Source organism: Podarcis vaucheri (genome assembly GCF_965113315.1).
Source record: "Podarcis vaucheri genome assembly, chromosome: 14".
NCBI classification, from domain to species: Eukaryota; Metazoa; Chordata; class Lepidosauria; order Squamata; family Lacertidae; genus Podarcis; species Podarcis vaucheri.
In genome coordinates this window covers 8,546,992-8,568,829 of record NC_138752.1, presented here as the reverse complement: position 1 = coordinate 8,568,829, position 21,838 = coordinate 8,546,992, and the positions used below count along the sequence as shown (strand labels likewise).

The window sequence follows — 21,838 nt, the reverse complement described above, 5'->3', positions numbered from 1 at the left end:
GGACATTTTCCTAACTTGTTATCACACACTTGTGTCTGCCCCCGCCCCTTAAAATGGTCCATAGATGTCTCACTGTGGAGTCAGACAAATGTGTTAAGCGTCTAGAGGAGCTGGGAGCACTGTTATACAGCGGTTCCGCTCCTTCCTCCGGGGCCGTGTCCAGAAAGTGGTGGGGGGATGGGTGTTCAGACCCTTGGGCCCTCACTTGTGGGGTGCCTTGGGGTTCTGTCCTCTCCCCCATGCTTTTTAACATCTACATGCAGCCACTGGGAGAGATCATCAGGGGATTTGGGCTGGGTGTCCATTAATATGCGGATGATACCCAGCTCTATCTCTCTTTTAAATCGGAACAAGTGAAGGCAGTGAAGGTCCTGTGTGAGTGCCTGGAGGCGGTTGGAGGATGGATCGCGGCTAATGGATTGAGGTTGAATCCTGACAAGACACAAGTACTGTTCTTGGGGGACAGTGGGTGGGCTGGTGTGGAGGACTCCCTGGTCCTGAATAGGGTAACTGTGCCCCTGAAGGACCTGGTGCACAGCCTGGGAGTCATTTTGAATTCACAGCTGCCCATGGAGGAGCAGGTCAATTCTGTATCCAGGGCAGCTGTCTACCAGCTCCATCTGGTACGCAGGCTGAGACCCTATCTGCCTGCGGACTGCCTCGCCAGAGTGGTGCATGCTCTAGTTAACTCTCACTTGGACTACTGCAACGTGTTCTAAGTGGGGCTACCTTTGAAGGTGACCCGGAAACTACAACTAATCCAGAATGCAGCAGCTACACTGGTGTCTGAGAGTGGCCGCCGGGACCACATAACACCGGTCCTGAAAGATCTACGTTGGCTCCCAGTACGTTTCCGAGCACAATTCAAAGTGTTGGTGCTGACCTTTAAAACCATAAACGGCCGTGGCCCTGTATACACGAAGGAGCGTCTCCATCCCCATCGTTCTGCCCAGGCACTGAGGTCCAGCGCAGAGGGCCTTCTGGTGGTTCCCTCACTGCGAGAGGCAAAGCTACAGGGAACCAGGCAGACGGCTTTCTTGGTAGTGGCGCCCGCCCTGTGGAACGCCCTCCCAGCAGATGTCAAAGAGATAAACAACTACCTGACATTTAGAAGACATCTGAAGGCAGCCCTGTTCAGGGAAGTTTTAATGTGTGACATTTTAATGTATTTTTAACCTTTGTTGGAAGCCACCCAGGGTGGTTGGGGAACAAATTATTATTATTATTATTATTATTATTATTATTGCTATTATTATTATTATTATTATTGTTGTTGTTGTTGTTGTTGTTGTTGTTGTTATTATTATTATTATTATTATTATTATTATTATTATTATTATTATCTAGAGTTGTCAGCACCCAACCCAGCAAGCTCTTTAAAAAAACAACAACCAGGCAGTTACAGGAGATGCCTGCTCCAATTTAGAAGCAGAGGACAAAATTACTGCAAGCAAACACAAAAAAAACTAATGAAATAACAAAATAAAAGTTTATTAGAATTAGGAACACTTTCTCTCCCTCTGTTTAGCCTTAACACGGAACAGTCCAGCAGTTACAATGAAGTCTAATAACAGTTATTTCCACAGCATGAGGTGCTCTCTAGATGGAAAAATTAGAAGATTACAAGTCTTCAGTCCTTCACAGCCCAGTCCGATTGTCATACCAACCCCCAAGTGCTGAATAACAAAATCCTCCTGTCCGTGGAAAGGTTCTCCAAAGAGCACTGCTCTTGTCTCACGCAATAACTGATTTTTAACACAGCAGTTGTACTAAAACATTTCAGGGTTAAATGGTTTTGAAAATTAAGACTGTCTGATACATACACTACCAAAAAAAAAAAAACCCCAAACAGCTGCAGTGAATTAGGTGGAACAGAAAAGAGGGTGGGTGCTAAATACAGACCATGCTCTGCTCTCCTGTTGTGTGTGGCTAGAGGCCCTCATTCAATTAGCCCATGATAAAGTCAACACAAACCATTATTTAAGCATATTGCACCAACCAAAGCTTGAGTAGCATCTTCATTGCCAAGTATTTGCTTTTTAAGGAAAGAAGAGACTGCTTAAAGGAGAGGAGGAGGAGGAAAACTGTCTAGGGTTGATGAGCAAGCCTTTACAAGAGCTTCTGTTCAAGTGATCTCACTCCAAAGTCCACAGAGTTTTAGAAAGTTTTCCAAAATTAAGTGTACGATCCTCAGGAGCAGAAGATACAGCAGATTTATATACAGTTTTGGATTTTTTTTAAAAAAAAATGGACGGGGGGAGGGTATGGCAAGAGCAAGGTGTTTAGAAATGAGAAAAATCTGGGGGAAATGCTGAAAGTATGGAACACATTCATCCAATTTACACACCCACACAGCAGGGCCACCTGTTCCAATCAGCCCAGTTCTAGGCAAAGATGCTAAAAGAACATGGAAAAGAAATCTTAACTAGACTGGAAGTTCAGTCTGAGCAGCAGTGTGCAAAAGCATAGTAAAAGACATGACAGAAAGCCTTAGAAGGAGAAGTATCCAAGCAACAGTTGCACCACACTCAGTTTAATGGAGTGGAATTCTTTGAATAAATATTCACACCCCACTGAAGGTGAGAACTCATCTTCCACTGCAATGTTACCAAGTCAAAGCTGAGGTTCCTCTTCCCTCTATAGCTTCTGTCCGATTCAGCTTTTGGAACATTGCAGATGGGTAGCAAGCAACTAAATAAGCCCTGCCAGACAAGTTACGTGTGAACAGATGCAAAGCTCGGCTTCTTACTGCACCGCTCAACAAACAAGCTAGGCAGCATTAGATTAACCCAAGAGCTCAGCAAAATCTTATTACGCTTTTTCAAGAGCAGGCGCTCAGAAATATTTCACATGCTTGCTGCAGTTCCTTTTCTTTTCAGAAGTCTGCCAGCTGACATAGGAGGCTGCTGTTCTGGAAACACAAGCCAAACCATCACTGGGGACTCATGGAACTAGCTGAGCAGATCTTTGGATCCGGGCCACAATCTCTACTTGAACGAGCAGCAGAAACTGGCTTTAAATACCGCTTTAGCAGATCTACTTTTTCTCTCTTTCAACTTGAAAGTGTAAAACACTGCCATCGTGGAAAAGTACCCACACAACGCAGGAGCAGATTTTAAACAAATTGCTTCCAAGTGGTGCTTTATCATAGCTTTTATTACAAAAAAGGACTGTGTAGATGAAGCTCACTCACTCTTCCCTCTCACTGGGGTGGGGTGGGGTGGGGTGGGGAGAGAGGGGAAATACCCCAATGACTTCAGAGACTGCAGATCCTTGCAACTAGATGAGTGTTTGCTGTATCAGGCACTTTTTCCAACAACCAAGCCGCAAAAACGTGACCCAGAGGAGCTCCGTCTCCCTTTTCTCGGTGTTTCACAACTGACAAGACAAAGCAACAAGGAATGTTCCATTTGAGCACTTCAATCCACAGAGGAAAATTCCTAACACTTCCTATGTATGACGATGATCCAGGTGTAAGGTGAATGTTGGACATGCATGGAAATGGACAAGAGGGATGGCTATTCTGAGCAAAAAGACAAAGCAGCCAGAATCACTACACTTTCATTTCCAAACGTTAAAAACACACACCAAGGTAAACCAGTTTGCATCAGAAGCTGAAGTGCAAATGGGACGGTGTCCGTTGCCAGCAATGAACACACCCAAAGCATGGAATAGTTGCAAAGGAGCTGCAGGAGGAGGAAGAAGGAAATCAAAATCTCTCAAAGAGAGAGAGAGAAAGAGAGAGAGAGAGAGAGAGAGAGAGAGAGAGAGAGAAGGAAAGGGAAAGATTTGTTACAGCAGCACACACTGTCCTCCATCCCAATCTCAGGTAAAAAGCAAAATGAAAGAAAAATGCACAGCAAATAGACATCATCTTGAAGATTTTTAAAGAATAAATATTTTTGTAATTAAACATTATGCAAACACGTGCCACGCTTGCTCTTTGTCCATGCATATGCGCTATATACAATTTTGAAAAATACTGTGTTGTCCTCTTTGTTTTTTTAAAAGTCATATACAAAGTTTTTCCTTGCTGTGTGCCCCGCCTCCCCCCGCCCCAAATCCTCTTTACAATAAGCCAAACAACAGTCACCCATGAACTGGTGCATGTGGGGGGAGGAGGGGAGAGTAGAGAAGGGGAGAGGGAGGGGGAAATCTCATACCAAAGTACATCAAAATGGCTGGTTGGACATGAAAAGCAGTGTCAAGAAACTGTTTTAAGTTTTATCTGCAATACGCATAGGAGAAAGAAGGAGGGGGGGGAGTCAGCTTGGAGAATGAAGCTACATTAAAAGTTAAAGTTGGAGGGTTGTTTTGTTTTTCTTAGTGCGTCTGTCACACTTACTGGCCACCTAGAATACTGTTGTACAATGGTTTATCTACCTTTTTTATTACAATATAATTTACTTAAATTTTTTTCCATTAACAAAAACAGAATTCCGGTACTACAGACCAGCGGTGTAATAGGCGTAGTGCCCCTTTTTGTGTGTGTTTTGCTTTAATTGCATGAGCACTCTAGATGGTAAAAGGTTTTCAGAGTTCGTTTTATGCAGGCCAGTCTCAGTCCTCAATATACTCCCACAGATCCTTCTCGTAGCCTTCATGCACATGCTGCAACAAAACCCTTCGCCGGCTCTCGCAGTATCTGCAAGGGGAAGGGCGCACAGTTACAGTTAAGAAAACAAAGGCTGAATATTTCGCACACAATGCATTTCAAGGCAGCATGGAAATAGTTTAGTCAACAGCGGCTCACAGTGGGAATGTCTACCTTTACCTTGCTCAGAATGGAAACAAAGACAAAGGGCCTCCCATCTGGATAATTTCACAGGTGGGAGAGATTATGCGCTGAAGCAGAGAAGGCAGGACCTATTACCATATAATCACTATGCTTATTAATGCTAAGACAGTTGAACTCAAGCTGTATTTGCTAAGCATGGGTTTTGGCCCAATTTGTTAAAAGAGGAGCCTATTAACTGTGAGGGCGGCACAATATTTACAACCTGGAATTTTGTAGGCTGAGACAGTGCTCCTCCCATGTGACACAAACTAAACTAAACCCATCATCTGCAAAAATGTTATCCCAAGGAAATCCCAAGGAACCATGCCTTGTAGGTGTAAAAACTACCTTTTGTGACCCCTTTAAGGCGGGACGCAGGTGGCGCTGTGGGTTAAACCACAGAGCCTAGGACTTGCTGATCAGAAGGTCGCGGTTCAAACCCGCGACAGGGTGAGCTCCCGTTGCTCGGTCCCTGCTCCTGCCAACCTAGCAGTTCGAAAGCACGTCAAAGTGCAAGTAGATAAATAGTACTGCTCTGGTGGGAAGGTAAATGGCGTTTCCGTGCGCTGCTCTGGTTCGCCAGAAACGGCTTACTCATGCTGGCCACATGACCCGGAAGCTGTACGCTGGCTCCCTCGACCAATGAAGTAAGATGAGCACCGCAACCCCAGAGTCGTCCGCGATGGGACCTAATGGTCAGGGGTCCCTTTACCTTTAACGTTAAGGCACAGCTGTGTCACAAAACCAGTCCCATGTGTCAATTTCTCATTCACTCATAAAGGCAAGATCATGTCCTTTAAAGTAACAGAAAACCATATTGCATGCAACCTGAGGTCAGTGGCCTCCTTCAGCTCAAGAGCCAGCAAAAAAATAAAGGATTTGCTTGCTAGGTAACAATTCAAAATGTTAACAGCCAAGAAGCCCCTGTAAACAGGGCATGCTAACTTGATTTTCCCATGTGCTGCAACTTGCTGCTGTCTCCAGCTGCTTGATTCAAGAGCAGCAGTCGATGAGGAAACCTGGTTGAAGGCCAACACAGAAAGTTAGCTGGCTGGCCTCCCTCCACCACAGATTATATTGGGAGTAAGCAGCAGAATCTCTCTCAGCCATTTCCTGTAAGTCAAGCCCCTTTAATGCCTAAGAGACTGGCACATGAAATGAATTAACAATCCATCAGTTTTGAACAAGGAACATACCTGTACTTATCTTGCACTTTCTGCTTTATGTCTTGCAGTGAATCTTGAGATATATCTCGCTCCAGATACCCAGAAAGGACCTCGGTAGCATTTTCCAAATCTGCTTGATTATTCTAGGCAGGCAAAATACAAGGCACACTTTTAATAAACTTAAGCAGTTCCTTGAATTGAGAATCACCACATGAATGGAATTTATCCCTTTTGCTAGCAAATACTCATTGAAGCCTACTTTGAATATTTTTCTAGTCTTACTGCGGTTCTCTCATTTGGTTGTATGAATAGCAGGCAGGAAAACACACTAACGTACTGGAAAACTTACCATCACCTTCTATAGTACTACTGGCAGACAAAACCATCTTGTGGTTGCAAACCAAGTAGACGTTATTCTGGGCAATCATGACTTCTGACCAACAGCCATTACTCTTTCCCATTAAGAAATCACAATTCTTAAGGGCATTTATCTATGTGACCAATTCACTGCTCCTGTCTTGGAAGTCAGGTGGAAGCTATATTATAATTGGCTCCAGCAGTTAATTATTTTGCATTTTATAAGCTAAGAAAAAACCTATTTACCAACCAGGCCTTTCTATCTGGCTCTCAAAATTATCACCAGCTCATGCCTCTCACTGATCTTGCTTTACAGCATCACTGAGTGTTTTCATCTGACTCAAATGTGTCCTTGAGTTCTGATAATGCCTCTCGCTCATATGGATGGAGGCATAGTGGGTGGGTATGTAAAAACTAACACTGTAATAAGGTAAAATTTATATTAGTTACTCCACACACATTTGTCTCTGACTCCACTCACCATTTGTGGCATTTGTTAAGTTTCCTAGAAGTGGGCTCCACCCCTACACTTGTTAATTGGTGAGGTAGCAAGGACAACACTGTTGACATTTTTTGGGCTGCTCCTGTTCTGATATCCCACAGGAAATGAAATCTAATATTAAAGATTGCCTTTGTGGCAAGGCTGAAGGAATGAGAGGCAATTTTTACTTGTTAAATTGTGAATTTGCTTACACTTCCTTTTATAACTCCGAAACGTACCTATATTGCACTTTTGGTAATACAGCAAGTTGAAATTTATTTATTTGCATGTGTTTGGAAAGTTGTTTGTCTATTCACTATGTATTTGGACACCTCTTAAGATACCGTGAACAAATTTTGCACAATGGTTCCTAAGATCAAGAAGCAACTTTTTGTTTATGCTGGGATACAATGGGATCTCGGGTTGACTCAATATGGCAGACAATATAAACATAAGTTTATGTTGCTAGAGTGCCTAACAAAGTAATAAGGTATTAAAATACAATAAAAAAGAAAATAAGCTGTAGAGACACCAACTAAAACAGCAAGTTTATCGGAGTAGAAAGTAAAAATCAAAACTGCTACAAATTAACAAAAGAGCTAAATTTGGTAGTTGTTTTTCATTGCTGTCACTTTGCTTAGTTCCTAAATGATAGCAATGAGGGTACCAAGCAGGCCTACCTAGAGAAGGCATTCAAAAGGCAAGGAGACTCTACAGACAAGTTATGTATCTCTAAAACAAACTTTGATTCCCACCATTCTGAAGAAACTCCACAACTTCTGACTTTTGAATAGTTATGGGTATATTCCTGGCTAACTTTAAAAAAAAACAACACACAAACAAACACCCCTTTCCCATGTTTATTGGAATTCTTCAACAGGACACTTTGCAAGGTGGCTTACAACAATGTGAAATTAAAGTGCATAAAAACAAAGAACAAACTAGAAACAGCTGTCTTTTTGTGTTCCTCCCCTCTCTGAATTGCCTCCTGCAGTGACCCTCCACCTGGTCATTATATAATTTCATTACATGAGTTTTGTGAGAGCTGAATTTGCATTTACTTCTTACTTCTGTCTCTAGTCAGGGCAGGCCAGAAAGCAGACAAATCAGGTTCTATCAGTAGAATGCTGGTGATTTGCAGATTGTCAAGGAGTCCTGGAACACCTGCTCCCTGCCTTGGAGGCCTTTCTCACCTGGCCTGGGAGGGTGGGGCCCAGACTGACTCCAGCTAAAAAACGTTGAGGCTGCTGAAGGGACTCTTGGGCAGGAGAACTGTTCGTGGGGTTTTGCTGTGAATTTCCCCCCTGTTGTTGATGTGTGGCTTTTTTTGTTTGTTTTTGTATATTTATTTTAAATCTTATTGTTAATGTGAAAATTGTTCAGTTTGGTTGTGCATTTTTAATGTTTTATTTATTGTTTATGGCTACTTTTATATTTTAGTTAAGTATTTTTTCCTGTTGTCAGCAGCCTTGAGCAGGGTCTGATCCGTGGAAAGGCAGCGTACAAATAAAATTATGCCTGTATGTATGTATGTACGTTAACACCTGACCCACTGTTTTGCATCATGTATGCCCACCCCCATCTTAAGTTTGCAAAGAAGTGAGCCATTGTATTAAGTTGTAAATCACTGGCAGATGCTTTTGCTGAAAAGTGGGATGTGGTAAATAATCAACGAAGTTAATAAGCCTGTTGCCGATCACCCCAGGCACTTGCATGAAATTGTTTTTGTTTAACTAAGGAACACATACAGAGTTCGTGGCGAACAGGACTACACAACTCTGGAGCCATCACAGAAAAGGCCTTCAGAACAAAGCCGCTGGAAAAAAATCACATAGTTGTTACAGAAAGTCCAATTTAGGGGCTGCACAAGTCACTCATCCAATGGACCATAATTATACAGCTGAGCTACTCATCAACAGCTACTATAACTAGCTTCAGAATCTGAGGCAATAAGACTCTGGATTGCTGGTTACTAAGAAAAAGGATTGGAAGAGGACTATTGAGCTCATTTTCTATGTGTGGGATTCCCTTAGGCATCTGGTTGGCCACTGTGGGAACAGAATATTGGACTAAATAAGCCTTGATCTGATCCTACAGGACTCTTACGCTATGCTAGGACCAAACAGCTGGGTTAAAAAATGTCTGGTAAACTCTCCTTACCTCAAAGATAATGGACTGATTATTCTTTTTGAGGTAGAAGGCAAAGACGTATGTGTACATGAGTGTGGCACGACACTGGCAGAGGACATCGACTGCTTTCTTCAGGAACTGGACCTCGATCCATGACATGTTGTGCTGCTGCATCTCCTCCATTTTCTGCTTGACTTGGGCATAGAGTTTGTGCTCAAAGCGCAGGCTCTGCATATGGTTCATGTAACGGTTGCAGTAGAAGAGGTACCTCTGCAGGGCTGCTCTGGATCGCTGTGTTAATTCCCATTAGGGAAAAAGAAAATCAATAGTTAAAACAGAGTAATAGCAGATTGACTTGCCCTATAAATGAGGGGCCTCAAGGCAAATGTGGCCACAACAGGGCAATGTTCTTATCTCAAAGTCCCACAGTATTCCTTTTGCTTTGAGTCTGATCTTGTTGGCACTATGTGACACAGAAGAGAGTTTTAAGCAGGTAGAAAAGAAAACAAAGAGTCCCTTGCAATCCCCAAACAGTGCTACAGGATCATGAGCCCTGAACAGGGACTTAGGATATACTTCATTTTGTTGCAATTCTCTACTTGCCACATTTGTGGACCTGATAAGCTGCATATACCCGGTCATGAGATGAACGAACATTTTTATTTTTCCATATAAATACATAGCAGAAAGATCTGATTGGCAGAGGGTTTTGTGGCAAAACTGCCCAAGTACAACATGGTGAAATAAACTGCCTAGATAGAAATGATATCCATACATAAATTAATCTGGTAGAAAACCTCTTTCAGCAATAAGCAACTGCCAAGAAGGGTTTGGCTGGTAGGATATGGGGTTGGGCATATTCATACTGAGATTACTGCTTCCAGTGCTCAAGTTGGATAGTTTTACAAGTTGGCCAGGACAACATCAGGAACCAGTAACAAAATGGGTGGGCCTCTTGTGTCAAAGTCTAACAGTTTTGTGGAGTTCAGCTTGAAAGCTAGCAGTGCTCAATTGGAAAATGAAAGCACAGTGAAAAGCTAGGCCAAACCATCTTACTGAAGCTGATAATATTGGTCACCAAGAGTTATGGACTCACCTCTTGGGCATCTCTTGCCGCCTTTGCATCATCCTCATTATAGCGATTACAGTTGTACCTGAAAAAAGATTTTTATGAGCATAGTGGTTTCCAGAACTTCTTTTGTTTTTGCCGCTCTGAGGCTCCAAGTATTCTTTGGTCAGTACATAACTGTAAACATAATAAGCCTCTCTGATACCTTGAGCAGAGGCTCAACAAGAAACAGCCCAGACCTTTCTCACCCTAAGAAGTATAGACATATGCAGCAGCTACTGCTCTGTGTTTTTCTCCCACAGAAATTATTTTTGCAGGGTACAGAAACAAAACATGGCAGTACAATTAGACACATAAAGAAAGCTTGGGAGGAATTCATTTAAACTTACCAGGCGGACCCATGAGGTTCCCAGGGGCCAAGACACACCCAGCAGAACTCTGCTTTACAATTCTGGTTCCGACAGACCATGTGATTGCAGCCTCCATCCTTTTCTATGGTCACATGGCATTTAGGGCATTCCTGTGACGGGTATGAAGAGTGGTGGAAAGAAATAAAAGTGGGTGTCTTCCAACTTTAAAAAAATGGGGAGGGATGCAGACAGTGCTTTGTGATGTTACAAAGAATTTGCAATAGTGGCTCTTCTGGTTACACATTCAGCTGTCAGCTGGCTTCCCATTGCTGCCTTAGCAATGTAGTGAAAAGGTAGTCTTATAGCAATATAATAGCAGAAAATAACAGATCAATGCCAGGAAAAGTTGCACTTCTTCCAGTTCATGGGATAGCTTAGATAGGAAGCCATTTGCAAGTAGTGGGACATTTTCGTGTGTGTGTGTGTGAGAGAGAGAGAGAGAGACACTCAGCTTTGACACTTGATATTAAACACATTCTAGATCTACTGATTTAAGTCCAGTGAGACTGGGTTCCACATGCACTGAATGAACATACTAAAGGGATGGGTCGTTGTGAAGTGAAATAGCACATGTTTTGCAAACCAAAGGTAATAGGTCTAACCCTTCACATTGCCACATAAAGGCTGGGAATGGCCAAACTCTGAAATCCTGGACAGCCACAGTCAGTCTCCATAGGCAATACTGAGCTAGGTAGGACCAATGGTCTGATTTGGCCTAAAGCAATTTTCTGTATTCCTGTACTCAGCAAACCACATGTAAGTACTTCTCAATCTATAAAGTACTGAGATGTTTGCCAATTTGGCGCCTCCCTTCAATTTAGCTCTAAAAGCCTCATTTTAAGTAGAGCTAGACAGAAGCCTGTTGTACCTTTTGGTGGTAATGTTTGGCTTCACTGTGAATTTTGAAGTGGGGGGGGGGATAGGAAAACACAGCCCATTATTTACATGGAGTTACCCCTCACTACTCACAATGGAAGTTCAGGATTTGACAGTTATGTCTTTGTAAGGGAAAAGCAGCTCTGCAAGTGTGAAATTTTGAGCATCTAACATATTGGCCCAAATATAAGCCTTTTCCCCCCAAATTCCGATTGTGAAAAGTTAAAGTGCAGCTTATATTCGCTGGCAAAGGCCCCCCCCCCGGAGCACAGGGCAAAGGTGCGCAGCCCATCCGCAGCTCCCAAGCCTCCGAATTTTAAAGGTGCAGCTTATATTCGGGCCAATATGGCATGTTTTAAAGAGAAATGTGATGCTACCAAACCTTTGTGTTTGCTGCAATCCAGTTTGAAGTTTCACTGTCATCATCACACTTCTTAATCCATTTCTTTAACCACTGTCAGGAGAGAGAAAAAAGAATTGTAAAACAAGAGAAGAAGTGAAAAAGGCCACAGAGAAATGTGCATCTGCACCTCATGACTCACAGGCTCCTCTGAACTGGACACATCATATCCTGTTAAGCAAGGTTTGCCCATTCAGATCCAACACTCCAAGATAACACATCAGGATTCCAGCATAAACCTTTGAATAATTATGTATCGTGGATATGTCTTACAACTATGATTTTCTTCATGTTTGTGTCAAATACCCTCTAGGTGGAAATAAAAGATCTGAACTAAGGGGAGGAGTGCTTATTTTGTTGTTACAGTCAAGATGGACTATTCTTTCATACACATGTTACCCAGAGTCAAATAGTTCAGGGTGAATTACACACAACTTAAGGGAAACTAAACAGGTAACCATGGCAAAGATGTCTGAATAGCTTGCTAAGTATCATCAAAGTATTTTACAACACTACAACTGTGATATTTAAGCAGAAAGGCTAGTTTACTTTTCCAGCACTCTGCCATAGACACTCACCTTGCATTTAACAGGATCATGCCAGTTTTCACCACAGTTAAAGCTGTAAAAATAAAAAGATTTATACATATTACACAGTCTATGGTTATGCAACACTAAAATTTAGAGGTTTGCTCTAATTCAAGCAACTGTAACTGTTACCTACTAAGCCAAACATTATACCAGCAAGGTAATGTGGCTTGACGGGTACTTGAGAACCTCAATTTTTCAATCCCAGTCAGGAAGCAAAAACTCTCAAGTTTATCAGATCCCAAACGGTCAGTGTTTGGCTTGCTGGTAGTCAGCACGGATAGGCCTACCAAGGCAACTTGTCATTTCAAGAGAAACAGGAACCACCTTCCGCTTAGTGGTAAGTAATCCAAAATCATTACAACCCAACACAAGAAATGTTTGCTTACCAAAACTGACGGCCACATTTACAGCGAACAGGCTTAGCATCAGGATACTGAACTTTAACAACATGGTGGCAATCTGGAGCAGGACACCATTTTAACAGCCGATTGCACTGCAAAAATAAAAAGCTACCAGATCTTACTTGGAAATTGACCAGAATTAAAGATATCAAAGTGTGGTATTTCCCTTCCATTTCCCCAGAAGTCTCCTTTTAGCCAAAGCTCTGTTTCATCTTGGCAGGAAAATGCCACAATTCTCATTTTGGTATAGACCTTGTCCCTCCACACCAACAGCCAAGCAGAATACGCCAAGCCAATTTCACAGAATCAGTTATAAAATGAGATGGGGGCCCCCAATGTTGCCCAGGATGACCTTCTAAATAGAACCAACTCCAGATAATCAATTTAGTCCCCCACCAACCTTCCCAACTGTCACCAAGACTACAAATGCAACCTATAAGAAAATCCATTCTGATGACAAAAGCAAATTAAGATACTCTAAAGGTAATAATCTAAGCCTAAAAGACAGCCACCCATCCATCCTAAGGTACTTTGTTCCCTTTGGCAAAGCTTTAAGAATCTTACTTTCAGCTCAAAAATAAGCTAGGTAGCTTGACAAGGTAGTTTTAGAAATGGCTCATCTTTCATGTTAAGTGGTTTAATTTTTAGGGGGCCAAAGGTCCGTGATGTTCACATATGGACCGCTCCCATGTGTCGTCTGCTCAGGAGAACCTGGCAGTTTTGTGGCTTAGCGTCACACCAGTGCAGGCACATTAACAAAGATTGAATTGAGGGTCACATGTGGCTTATTGTGATTCTTCAGTCCTCTTCAGCTTAGGCTTCACCGGCATTCCACAAATTGAATTCAAAAATCCTTTTATTACAAAAGAGGGGACAACAAGCAAGGCTTTTTTGTGTTTCCTCAAAGGTTCACCAATTCTAAAGTTGTAACAGATCTGCTTAAGTAGCACCCTACAGTAATACTGGATTCAGTTCAGAAGTACCTGCTCTAGGTTCTGATGAAGACACAAAAAGTTTGTGCCTAGTTGTTCTCAAAGGACTATAAATCGAGTGCTTGAAATACCTGGCACATAATCAGCAATGTGCCTTTAACAACTATTACCTTCTCTAATCTCCTGAACAGCTGTCTATAGCCATTACATTAGGCACTGGGATTTCAAATTTCTGCTGCAGAATGCTGTGCTATAAAGCAACGTTCCAGCTTAAAGTGTTTTCGTATTTAAAGCAGCATTCTAGCTAAAATCATACCACCTATTAACAAAAAGCTTAACACTCTCTATCAGTATGAGCCTATGTAAGATCAACCCTGTTAATTGGGGCGGGGGAAGCAACCTCTGCCAACAAATGAACAAAATCTGACTGACACACACCCCAATGAAAACTACATATAAATGCCTGCTGTGTAAGACAAGAGATGGGCGAAAGCCCTCAAATCACAGCCTGTCTCTTCAGCATAGTTTGAAACATAACACTCACCTCTACAAAACTATTAGTTATTAAATGCTGGTACTTTAATTTAACCTTTGAATCTGTGATGAGGCGCCTAAGAAGAGAAGGGAGAAAAAACATTTCATTGAGAACATTCATTTTTTGGCAGTCCAGAAATTGTTTGCTACATCAGCTTTATTGCTTGGCAGAAGCCGTGAGCAAGGAGACTCATTTTCGCAGATTGCGTAATTCCCCACCCCCACAATTTTAAGGCATGCTATATTTTTACTTGGCAAACACACATTTTAAAATCAGAATTAATGCCCTGCTTTCAAAAAAAAACAACCCAAAACCACCACTGTTTTGTGACCAGATTTTATTCACTCTCTTGTTCCCCAGATAATATGTTTTGCTTATTTCTACTCAGTTGTTGGCATGCCTGCAACCATTTCCTTCACAGAGCCCAGAACACAAAGGCAATGTTTAATCTTGATTTCCATCCCAATGTAAATTAGTGAATGGACATACAACACTGTACTTGCAAAGTCATAAGCAAAATGAAAAACGGACGCTAACTAGAGCAACATGCACTAGTTGAAAAACGGACGCTAACTAGTGCAACATGCATACCATACAGAACCTATCATCAAAAGTAAAAACAGACACCTGTAGATTTCTGGTGACACCAATCAAATATTTAAGAGACTTTTTTTGTAAATAATCATATACTGCAAAACAATAATGTTTTAATGTAGGTTTCATGCATTATTGAAGGCAATAATCCAAAGTAGTACACCGTGTGATAAATGAAGAGCCATAACAAAGATCAAACTTTAATTTAGTATTTAGTAACAGTCTCCGTCAGTGATGTTTAACATATGCTTTGCAGCTTTATTTAGATAATTCTGCTCTAAAACAAGTATACTAGGCAAAAAAACTTCTGTCTGAAAGTAGAAGCCTGTGACAAAGGGGTTTCCTTCAAGGAATGTAATGGTTGTCCAACATTAATTTTTAGAATCCTGACTAATGGCTATATGCAACCTCTAGGTTCAGGAGGAATTTGCCACTAAATACCAGCAACTAGGAGCAACTTTGGGAGAAGACCATCAGCTTTATTTCCTCTTTCTGGGGTTCCAGCAAAATGCTAAACTATTTGGATTTTTGGTCTGATCAAGCAGAGCTCCCAATATCTGCGCTATTTATTCCATCAACTAGGTAAAATTTTTACTGTGGAGATTAACTCAAGCAGCTTTGCAAATGGGCATCTTGTGGCATATGGCCTGCGATACTTTTGTTGCTTTAAAGGACAAGTACATGGAAATATACATGCCATTTCTGCCTGCAGCAGGGCTTCCCTGCACATGCCATACTGAAGCCCTTGGTGGTTCTGAAAGATGTACACTTAGTGTTTTTTATGTTGTCCTGGGTTAGGTCCTAGGTATCAGCCAAATAAACATTTTTAGTTGTCAGGCTAAGCCTTCTTTATCTATCTATCTATCTATCTATCTATCTATCTATCTATCTATCTATCTATCTATCTGAATTCGCATACCACTTAATTGTAAATAAAACCTCTAAGGAGTTTACATGCATGACAATACCTAGCTAGTGGCACGAGAATAAAACCGCTAGCACATTTGCAAAGCTAAGCAGGGTCTCTTATGGTTTCAAATTGGATGGGAGACGGCGTGTTGAGATCTACATTGCAAAGGTTTGGACATGACCCTTGGGGTCCCTTCCAACTCTACAGTTCTATGAGTTATGGAAGGAATTACAAGGCAGGGATGCCATCACAAAAAGCTACACTTTGGTCCCGACTAACCTAACAGGCAGATATTGAAGGCAGTCTGGGCCTCCTGGGAAGACACTGAAAAAAGCAAGCTGGGGTTCATATGAGCACAGGCACTTAAGAAGATAGACTGGGGCCAAGCTGCACAATTGCTATATAAACAATAATAAACGTAGCCCAGAAGATAACAGGGTGCTTGTGCAAACCTTGGAACACTTGTGTCACATGCTGCCTCCTGCTAGCGTTCAACAAAAGGCAAAGCAGCTGAAAGACAATCCCTGCCTTAAAGTTAACCATTTGACACAACACAGAAGTGTGGGGGAAAGGTATAGTGAGGGAAGAACAAGAAAATTCAAACACCACTAGGTAAAGTTAAATATAGCTGAGTGAGAGGAGCAGCCAAACTGAGCTAGTCTTCCATCAGAGCTGACAAAGGGTATCAGCAATACTAAAAAAACAACAACCCCCAAACAATACATTTTTCAAAGCACAGGGAAGGCAATCCGCTTTTTAAAAATGTGTGTTAGAACACACTAGCAGGCATGCATTTAACAGAATTCCTTTTCCATTAACAGACAGCTATTCAAAGTTAAAATCATGTTCTGTGGTTGAGGAACTGCATTTCTGATACTGATAAGCCTCCTCACGCTTACAAGTGTCCACACACAAAAATAATCTGGTAGGTACAAAAGATGGTGGTGATTATTTTTTGCCTGCCTGACCCCTAATCTTCACTGCAGAAGTTAAGTCCAGAAACCCTCAATATAGCATTTCATTGCTTTGGTGTATTACTTTATGTTTATTCTGCTGTTCTGCCAAAAAAGGTCCCAGAGGATCTTACTAATGACTACAAACAGGAACTGTCCCTGCCCTCAGGCTTACAGTCTAAAAAGGCATAATATAAAAGTCAAATGGACTGGGAAGGAAGAATAAATAAGCAAATTCATGTACAGGTTCTTGATTACAAGTTCTTCTAATGATGAGCTGGAGTAGAAACAGATTAAGCAGAGGTGGCGCCAGATGTTGCCAGTCTCTCAGCTACACTAATGCGAGTGGCTCGGTATCCCTTCTCATCCCCTCCTCTGCTGCAGCCTGATATAATGGCTGGTGCCTGGTGATAAGAGGGAGGAGCCTTGCAGATATATCCGGAAAGATTTCATCTGAAGCATTACTTCTGCAACATTTAATGGGTTGCAGATGCCAGCTCTATTGAAACTCTTTAAAATGAGCACTGCTTCAGTGTGTTATTGTTATGTTACCTAGCCTCATATGGGCTGCTTAAAGAAACTAAAACTTCCATGGCCCACGAAGGAGCTTTATGTGTACAAACCAAGAGTACACTTTCATTCTTTTAATATTACACTGTTCGTTACTGAGTAAAGATTTGTCCCATTTCAAGCTTTCTACCTACAGGAAATACTTTCCATGTTGAGAAATCCAGCTTAACTGAAGAGGATTTGGGGGACATGTTCAGGGGTGCACAAAGTTTTTGGAGAGGTCTACTGGGCCTCAATCCTGTCCCATATGAACGGAGTGTAACAGAGAGAGGGGGAAAAACACACACATTGAGACACAAATCCCTTCCTGCAGCCACATTGCAGGGGAATTTTGGTAACTGTGCGCAAGCAGCCTTTCTGGGTAGTTTATCCTGCATTACTCATCTTCTCAATTAGATACACCCAATACATTTCTGAAGAAACATGGGTATCCCCATAAAATTCAAGTTTCAAAACCACTGCATTAAGGTGACCTTAGAGTTACTGTCTCCTTCCTCTCCCCTCCCTGTGCTCCTTGTCTGAAGAACAAGGAGGCAAGCCAGCTAAACCACACATGCTAAGGCATATTCCAGAGCACTGGCACACTAAAACCCACAATACTAATTTCCAACTTTTGTACACTAGACTAGATGCTCTTCCAAATTAAATTATATGTAACAAATTATATGTAACAATTGTCTAAAAAGACATAGGACAAGAAACATTTGAGAGACGACGTCCCTTCATACAGATGGCCATGAATAGAGAGATGTGCACCATAAACTAGGGATTTCCATTAGCATATTAAACACTCAATCAGTGAACTCTAAGGAAAACAAATGTATTAGCTGGTCACATACAATCTCTTTTTTTGGGGGGGGGGTCAAGGAAAGCTGCAGAAGGCCACTATGTACCTGGGGCATATGGTGTCCACTGTTTACCCTCTTGTTTATTCATTGGCTGGCAATGGATATAAATTGTTGGCTGCTAGGCAGCATAACAAATGATTCAACCTGTACTTGGGGAAGCACACATTTTTAAAGGGTACAGATCAGCCTTTGCTAACCTGGTGCCTTCCAGATGGTTTGGAATATGCATGGTATTCAATTAAGTTTCACCACTGAAATTAATGAATTCAACTTAGTCATATTATTAATTTCAATGAGTCTGTTCTGAGTAAAGCTGAACACCACCCTATAACTCCATTGTTCTCATCATGAGAAGCACACTGATTTGATGCCTTGAAGATTTTAAAGCAATCTCCCTCTGTCAAAGTGTGCCATACCTGAAGCATCATCCACCAGTTGCTTCTAATGTGTTTTGTAAAGATGAGTTTTTTTGTCTGAACCTATGAGATTGAACCCTATTAACTGAATTTCTGTTTTTATTGCTTCTATATTGTATTTCTGTATAACACTTAGGGCTTTTCTTTCCTTTTAAAAAAGCGATTTAGAAATGCTTTTAAATAAATAACAAACATAAAAACAAATTACAACTACAAGAGATTGGGGGTATAATTCTCTGTGAACCAAAACAAACCTAGGTCTGACAGGTACCTTACCTGGAGACCACCTGTGAGCCTCTGAGAGGATTGGACAATGAATGGAACACAACATTTAAAACTATGGGGATGTCAGACAGAGAAAAAGATTCAATACACAATGACCTAACAGATAATGACATTTACTGCTGACACAGTATTCCTCTCTGAACAGTTCTCATTAAAAATATGATACGTAATTGGTGTATGTGAAAGAAAAGGTAGGATACCTAAAAACATGTGCCTTTTTGTTTTATGCTTTTTGAGGACAGTCTCAAAAGTACTCCCTTGCAACTGATGTTGTATTACAAGATAAAACTAGTTTAATAATAAGATAAAAGGATATGTTTTAGTCAGATTATTTTAGACTCAATAAAAACAAACAGAACCTTTTACATGGGCTTCATATGATGAAATCAGTACAGTTATACCTACTTTCCATATTTATACAAGTCCCAACTTAAAATGGAAACAGTAGAAAAAGGACCACAACACTAATTTAACACTAAAAGCAATGAGGGGTGAATAAGGCCAAACTGGGGATTTTATTCCTGGAAAGGATTACACAAGGTTGACTAAACCATCTAATGTAAGGCTGTGAGATCATGAACTTAAATTTATTAGATGACCTAACTGCAGTTCAGAGGTCTCTTGCTTTAAGTCTGCGAAATCAGCCAATGGAAAACGTCAGCAACAGTCATTTTATGACTTTGTCAAAAAGCTCCTGCAAGCAAAACATACTGCAAGCAAAAAGGTGAAGTTGATGGCAAAGCAGAAGCATTCTTTGGTTTCCATTATGGAGACTACAGAGGAGGCTCACTTCTCCCAAGGCATCCAAAGATGTCCATGGATGATCATATAAGACTGACCCATTATATTTTGATAAAACACAGCTTTGGGCCTGTCAATCCTGAACCGATCTGTTTTAGCGCTCAACACAGGAAGGGAGGTATTACTGAAGTCATGTATCAACTATAATACTTACATAACTGTATTGTCATCAACCAAGATATCACAGCCATGAGCAGGGCATGAAATTGTCTGGTGAGGGGGGGAAACAGGAGTCAGAAAGAACATCTGATTTAGTTTGAATGGCAGTGAAGAATCTCTAAGAACTGTGTACACTCAGCAGCACTTCTAAAACACAACACAGGTTACAAGAGGTTGGGCCAACCAAGGGCTTAAGCTCTAAGTTTAACTGTTTCCCCTGAACGCTCATCAGCTGTAATATAAAATAAACCTCCCAAGTGATTGTTCTAAACACCCTCCCAAGGCAAAACCTAAAAAGTCCACAAATTCTGGTTGTCAAGCAGGTTTGTGGTTGCCAAGAGACTGGTTTTTGACTGGGGAGATTTGAAAAGGCAGGTGGGTGTCTTATCCATGAACTTGCACCGAATCTCCAAAATCCAGCACAGAGTGAGGGACAATTCCTTGCTCCAAGCTTAGAGCTGGGAAGGCAGGTGAAGGATCATTTTTGGATTTGCACTGCATGGAAGCATAGCTTGATAACAAGATCCAGTTTCCCTCTTCGGTTTACAGCTGGAGCCAGGGCTCCGAGGTGCTTCTGATGCAATAGAATGCCTTGAAAGAAGAAAGTCAAGCCAGCAAGCTCTCAGCCCTTCAGCACAGAGCTGGAGTGAGTGTTGGGAGTTTGTCATTTAAGCACTGCGCTTCTGAAGCACTACAATCCTCAGGCTTCCTCTCAACCTGTGAGCAGGGGAGGTGGGGCAGGAAGGAAACTGGCCAAGTGCAATATAACTAGAGGGGCAAGCCCACCTCCAGCTTCATGGTTGGGGCAAACCCTAAGGCTCTCCACACCTCCTAGACACTTGAAATGGTGAGCAAAGTTGCGGGCCCTGATCAAACAATTCTTTCTCTGACATCAAAACATAATGGAAAAAAGTTTTACCTGTCCCATGCCTTCCTCCATTATTTTGGTAGTTAAATATTCACTCCAGCACTGCATACAAAACTTATGTCCACACTCCAAACCGGTGAAGTACTGCAAAGAGAGAGAATGTTATGTGTACTGTGTACTCTTTTCCCACTGCTGCAAGATTAGCTGTACACAGTTTTTCCTGAAAGAATCACCACCTTGCAAAATGTCAACATCTTCCCCCTAGAGCAGCCCTTCCCAACCTGGTGTCCTCTAGATTGTGTTGGACTACAACTTTCATCAACCTAGAGACTGAGGCTGATAGGAGTTGTAGTCCTGAATAATCTGAGGGGCACTGGGTTGGGGAAGGCTGTTAGCTATCATTACTGCTATAGCAGTTACTTTAGAGCTTCTTTCAAGTATTAACTGACCTAACCGCACTCACTTGCTTTAACCAGAAAATCTTATGGTGCGCTTAGTCCCTTTGTTTCAGAGTTCAAATAGCACATAAAAAGTAAATATCCCCACTTTCATTCTCATAATGTAATAAATAAATAAATCACAAATCAGAAGCCCAAGAGAAAGAAAACCAGAATACATGATCATAAACATGTTACAGTAATTGTTTTTGATGTTATCCGTCTGTCTTGAGACAATGGAATGCTCCTCCTCTCTGAGGCACAAACTTAGGCAGTGTGCATCGAAATCCTGGGCTGCCCAGACGACAAGACCATGCTCTCAGCCTCACTGTGGTCCATAGGAAAGCAGAGCAATACATTTGGCACCAACTTAGCTGCAGAAGCTGTCAGAAGGAGGCGTACTAGGTGCTATCCAACTATCTTAGGGACTACATTCCAGATGTGTGTAGGGTTTACTCCATAGCCTTTTCTTCTGAAGATGTCCCGCAAGGCAGCAGGTATGGAGTTTTACTCAGGGCTTACTCCCAAAGCATTTCTTATAATAATTCCAGATATCAAAATAGTACTCTGTGCACTATGGAGTTCTCTGCCCAAGGCATCATCGGAATCAGCACTAGGTAACCGTTTTTAGGCAGTGGGTTCTATTTTTTTCTGAGCAACCGGGGGGGGGGGGAGGTGTCACATGACAGCAATGGATGTGGCCAGAGGCAAAACTGAGCAGAGCAATCAATCCTATTGTTACCTTTGCATAGAAATTAGCTTAGTGTTCACATTCACAAACCCGTCTATCCTCCATCAAGAGAAGCAAGGGGAATTCTCGGAGTTCAAGGACACAATCCAGGCAGGCAAAGTCTCTCAAGGAGGATGTGAAGC

General features: G+C 41.7%; 1 protein-coding gene across 1 annotated transcript in view; it reads right to left on the bottom strand.

Moving 5' to 3' along the window:
• Positions 1-1,475: 1,475 nt before the first annotated feature.
• Positions 1,476-21,838, bottom strand: part of ARIH1 (ariadne RBR E3 ubiquitin protein ligase 1) — a 48,506-nt gene continuing 28,143 nt past the window's right edge. Inside the window, exons 4-14 of the mRNA XM_082198563.1 lie at positions 20,580-20,672; positions 19,656-19,711; positions 14,134-14,200; positions 12,643-12,749; positions 12,245-12,287; positions 11,649-11,720; positions 10,370-10,500; positions 10,008-10,065; positions 8,942-9,202; positions 5,974-6,086; positions 1,476-4,645 (exon numbers count right to left, since the gene is read on the bottom strand). Coding sequence (XP_082054689.1) covers positions 4,561-4,645; positions 5,974-6,086; positions 8,942-9,202; positions 10,008-10,065; positions 10,370-10,500; positions 11,649-11,720; positions 12,245-12,287; positions 12,643-12,749; positions 14,134-14,200; positions 19,656-19,711; positions 20,580-20,672 — 1,086 coding nt within the window. The 3' untranslated portion in view covers positions 1,476-4,560. The remainder of the gene's footprint in view (positions 4,646-5,973; positions 6,087-8,941; positions 9,203-10,007; positions 10,066-10,369; positions 10,501-11,648; positions 11,721-12,244; positions 12,288-12,642; positions 12,750-14,133; positions 14,201-19,655; positions 19,712-20,579; positions 20,673-21,838) is intronic.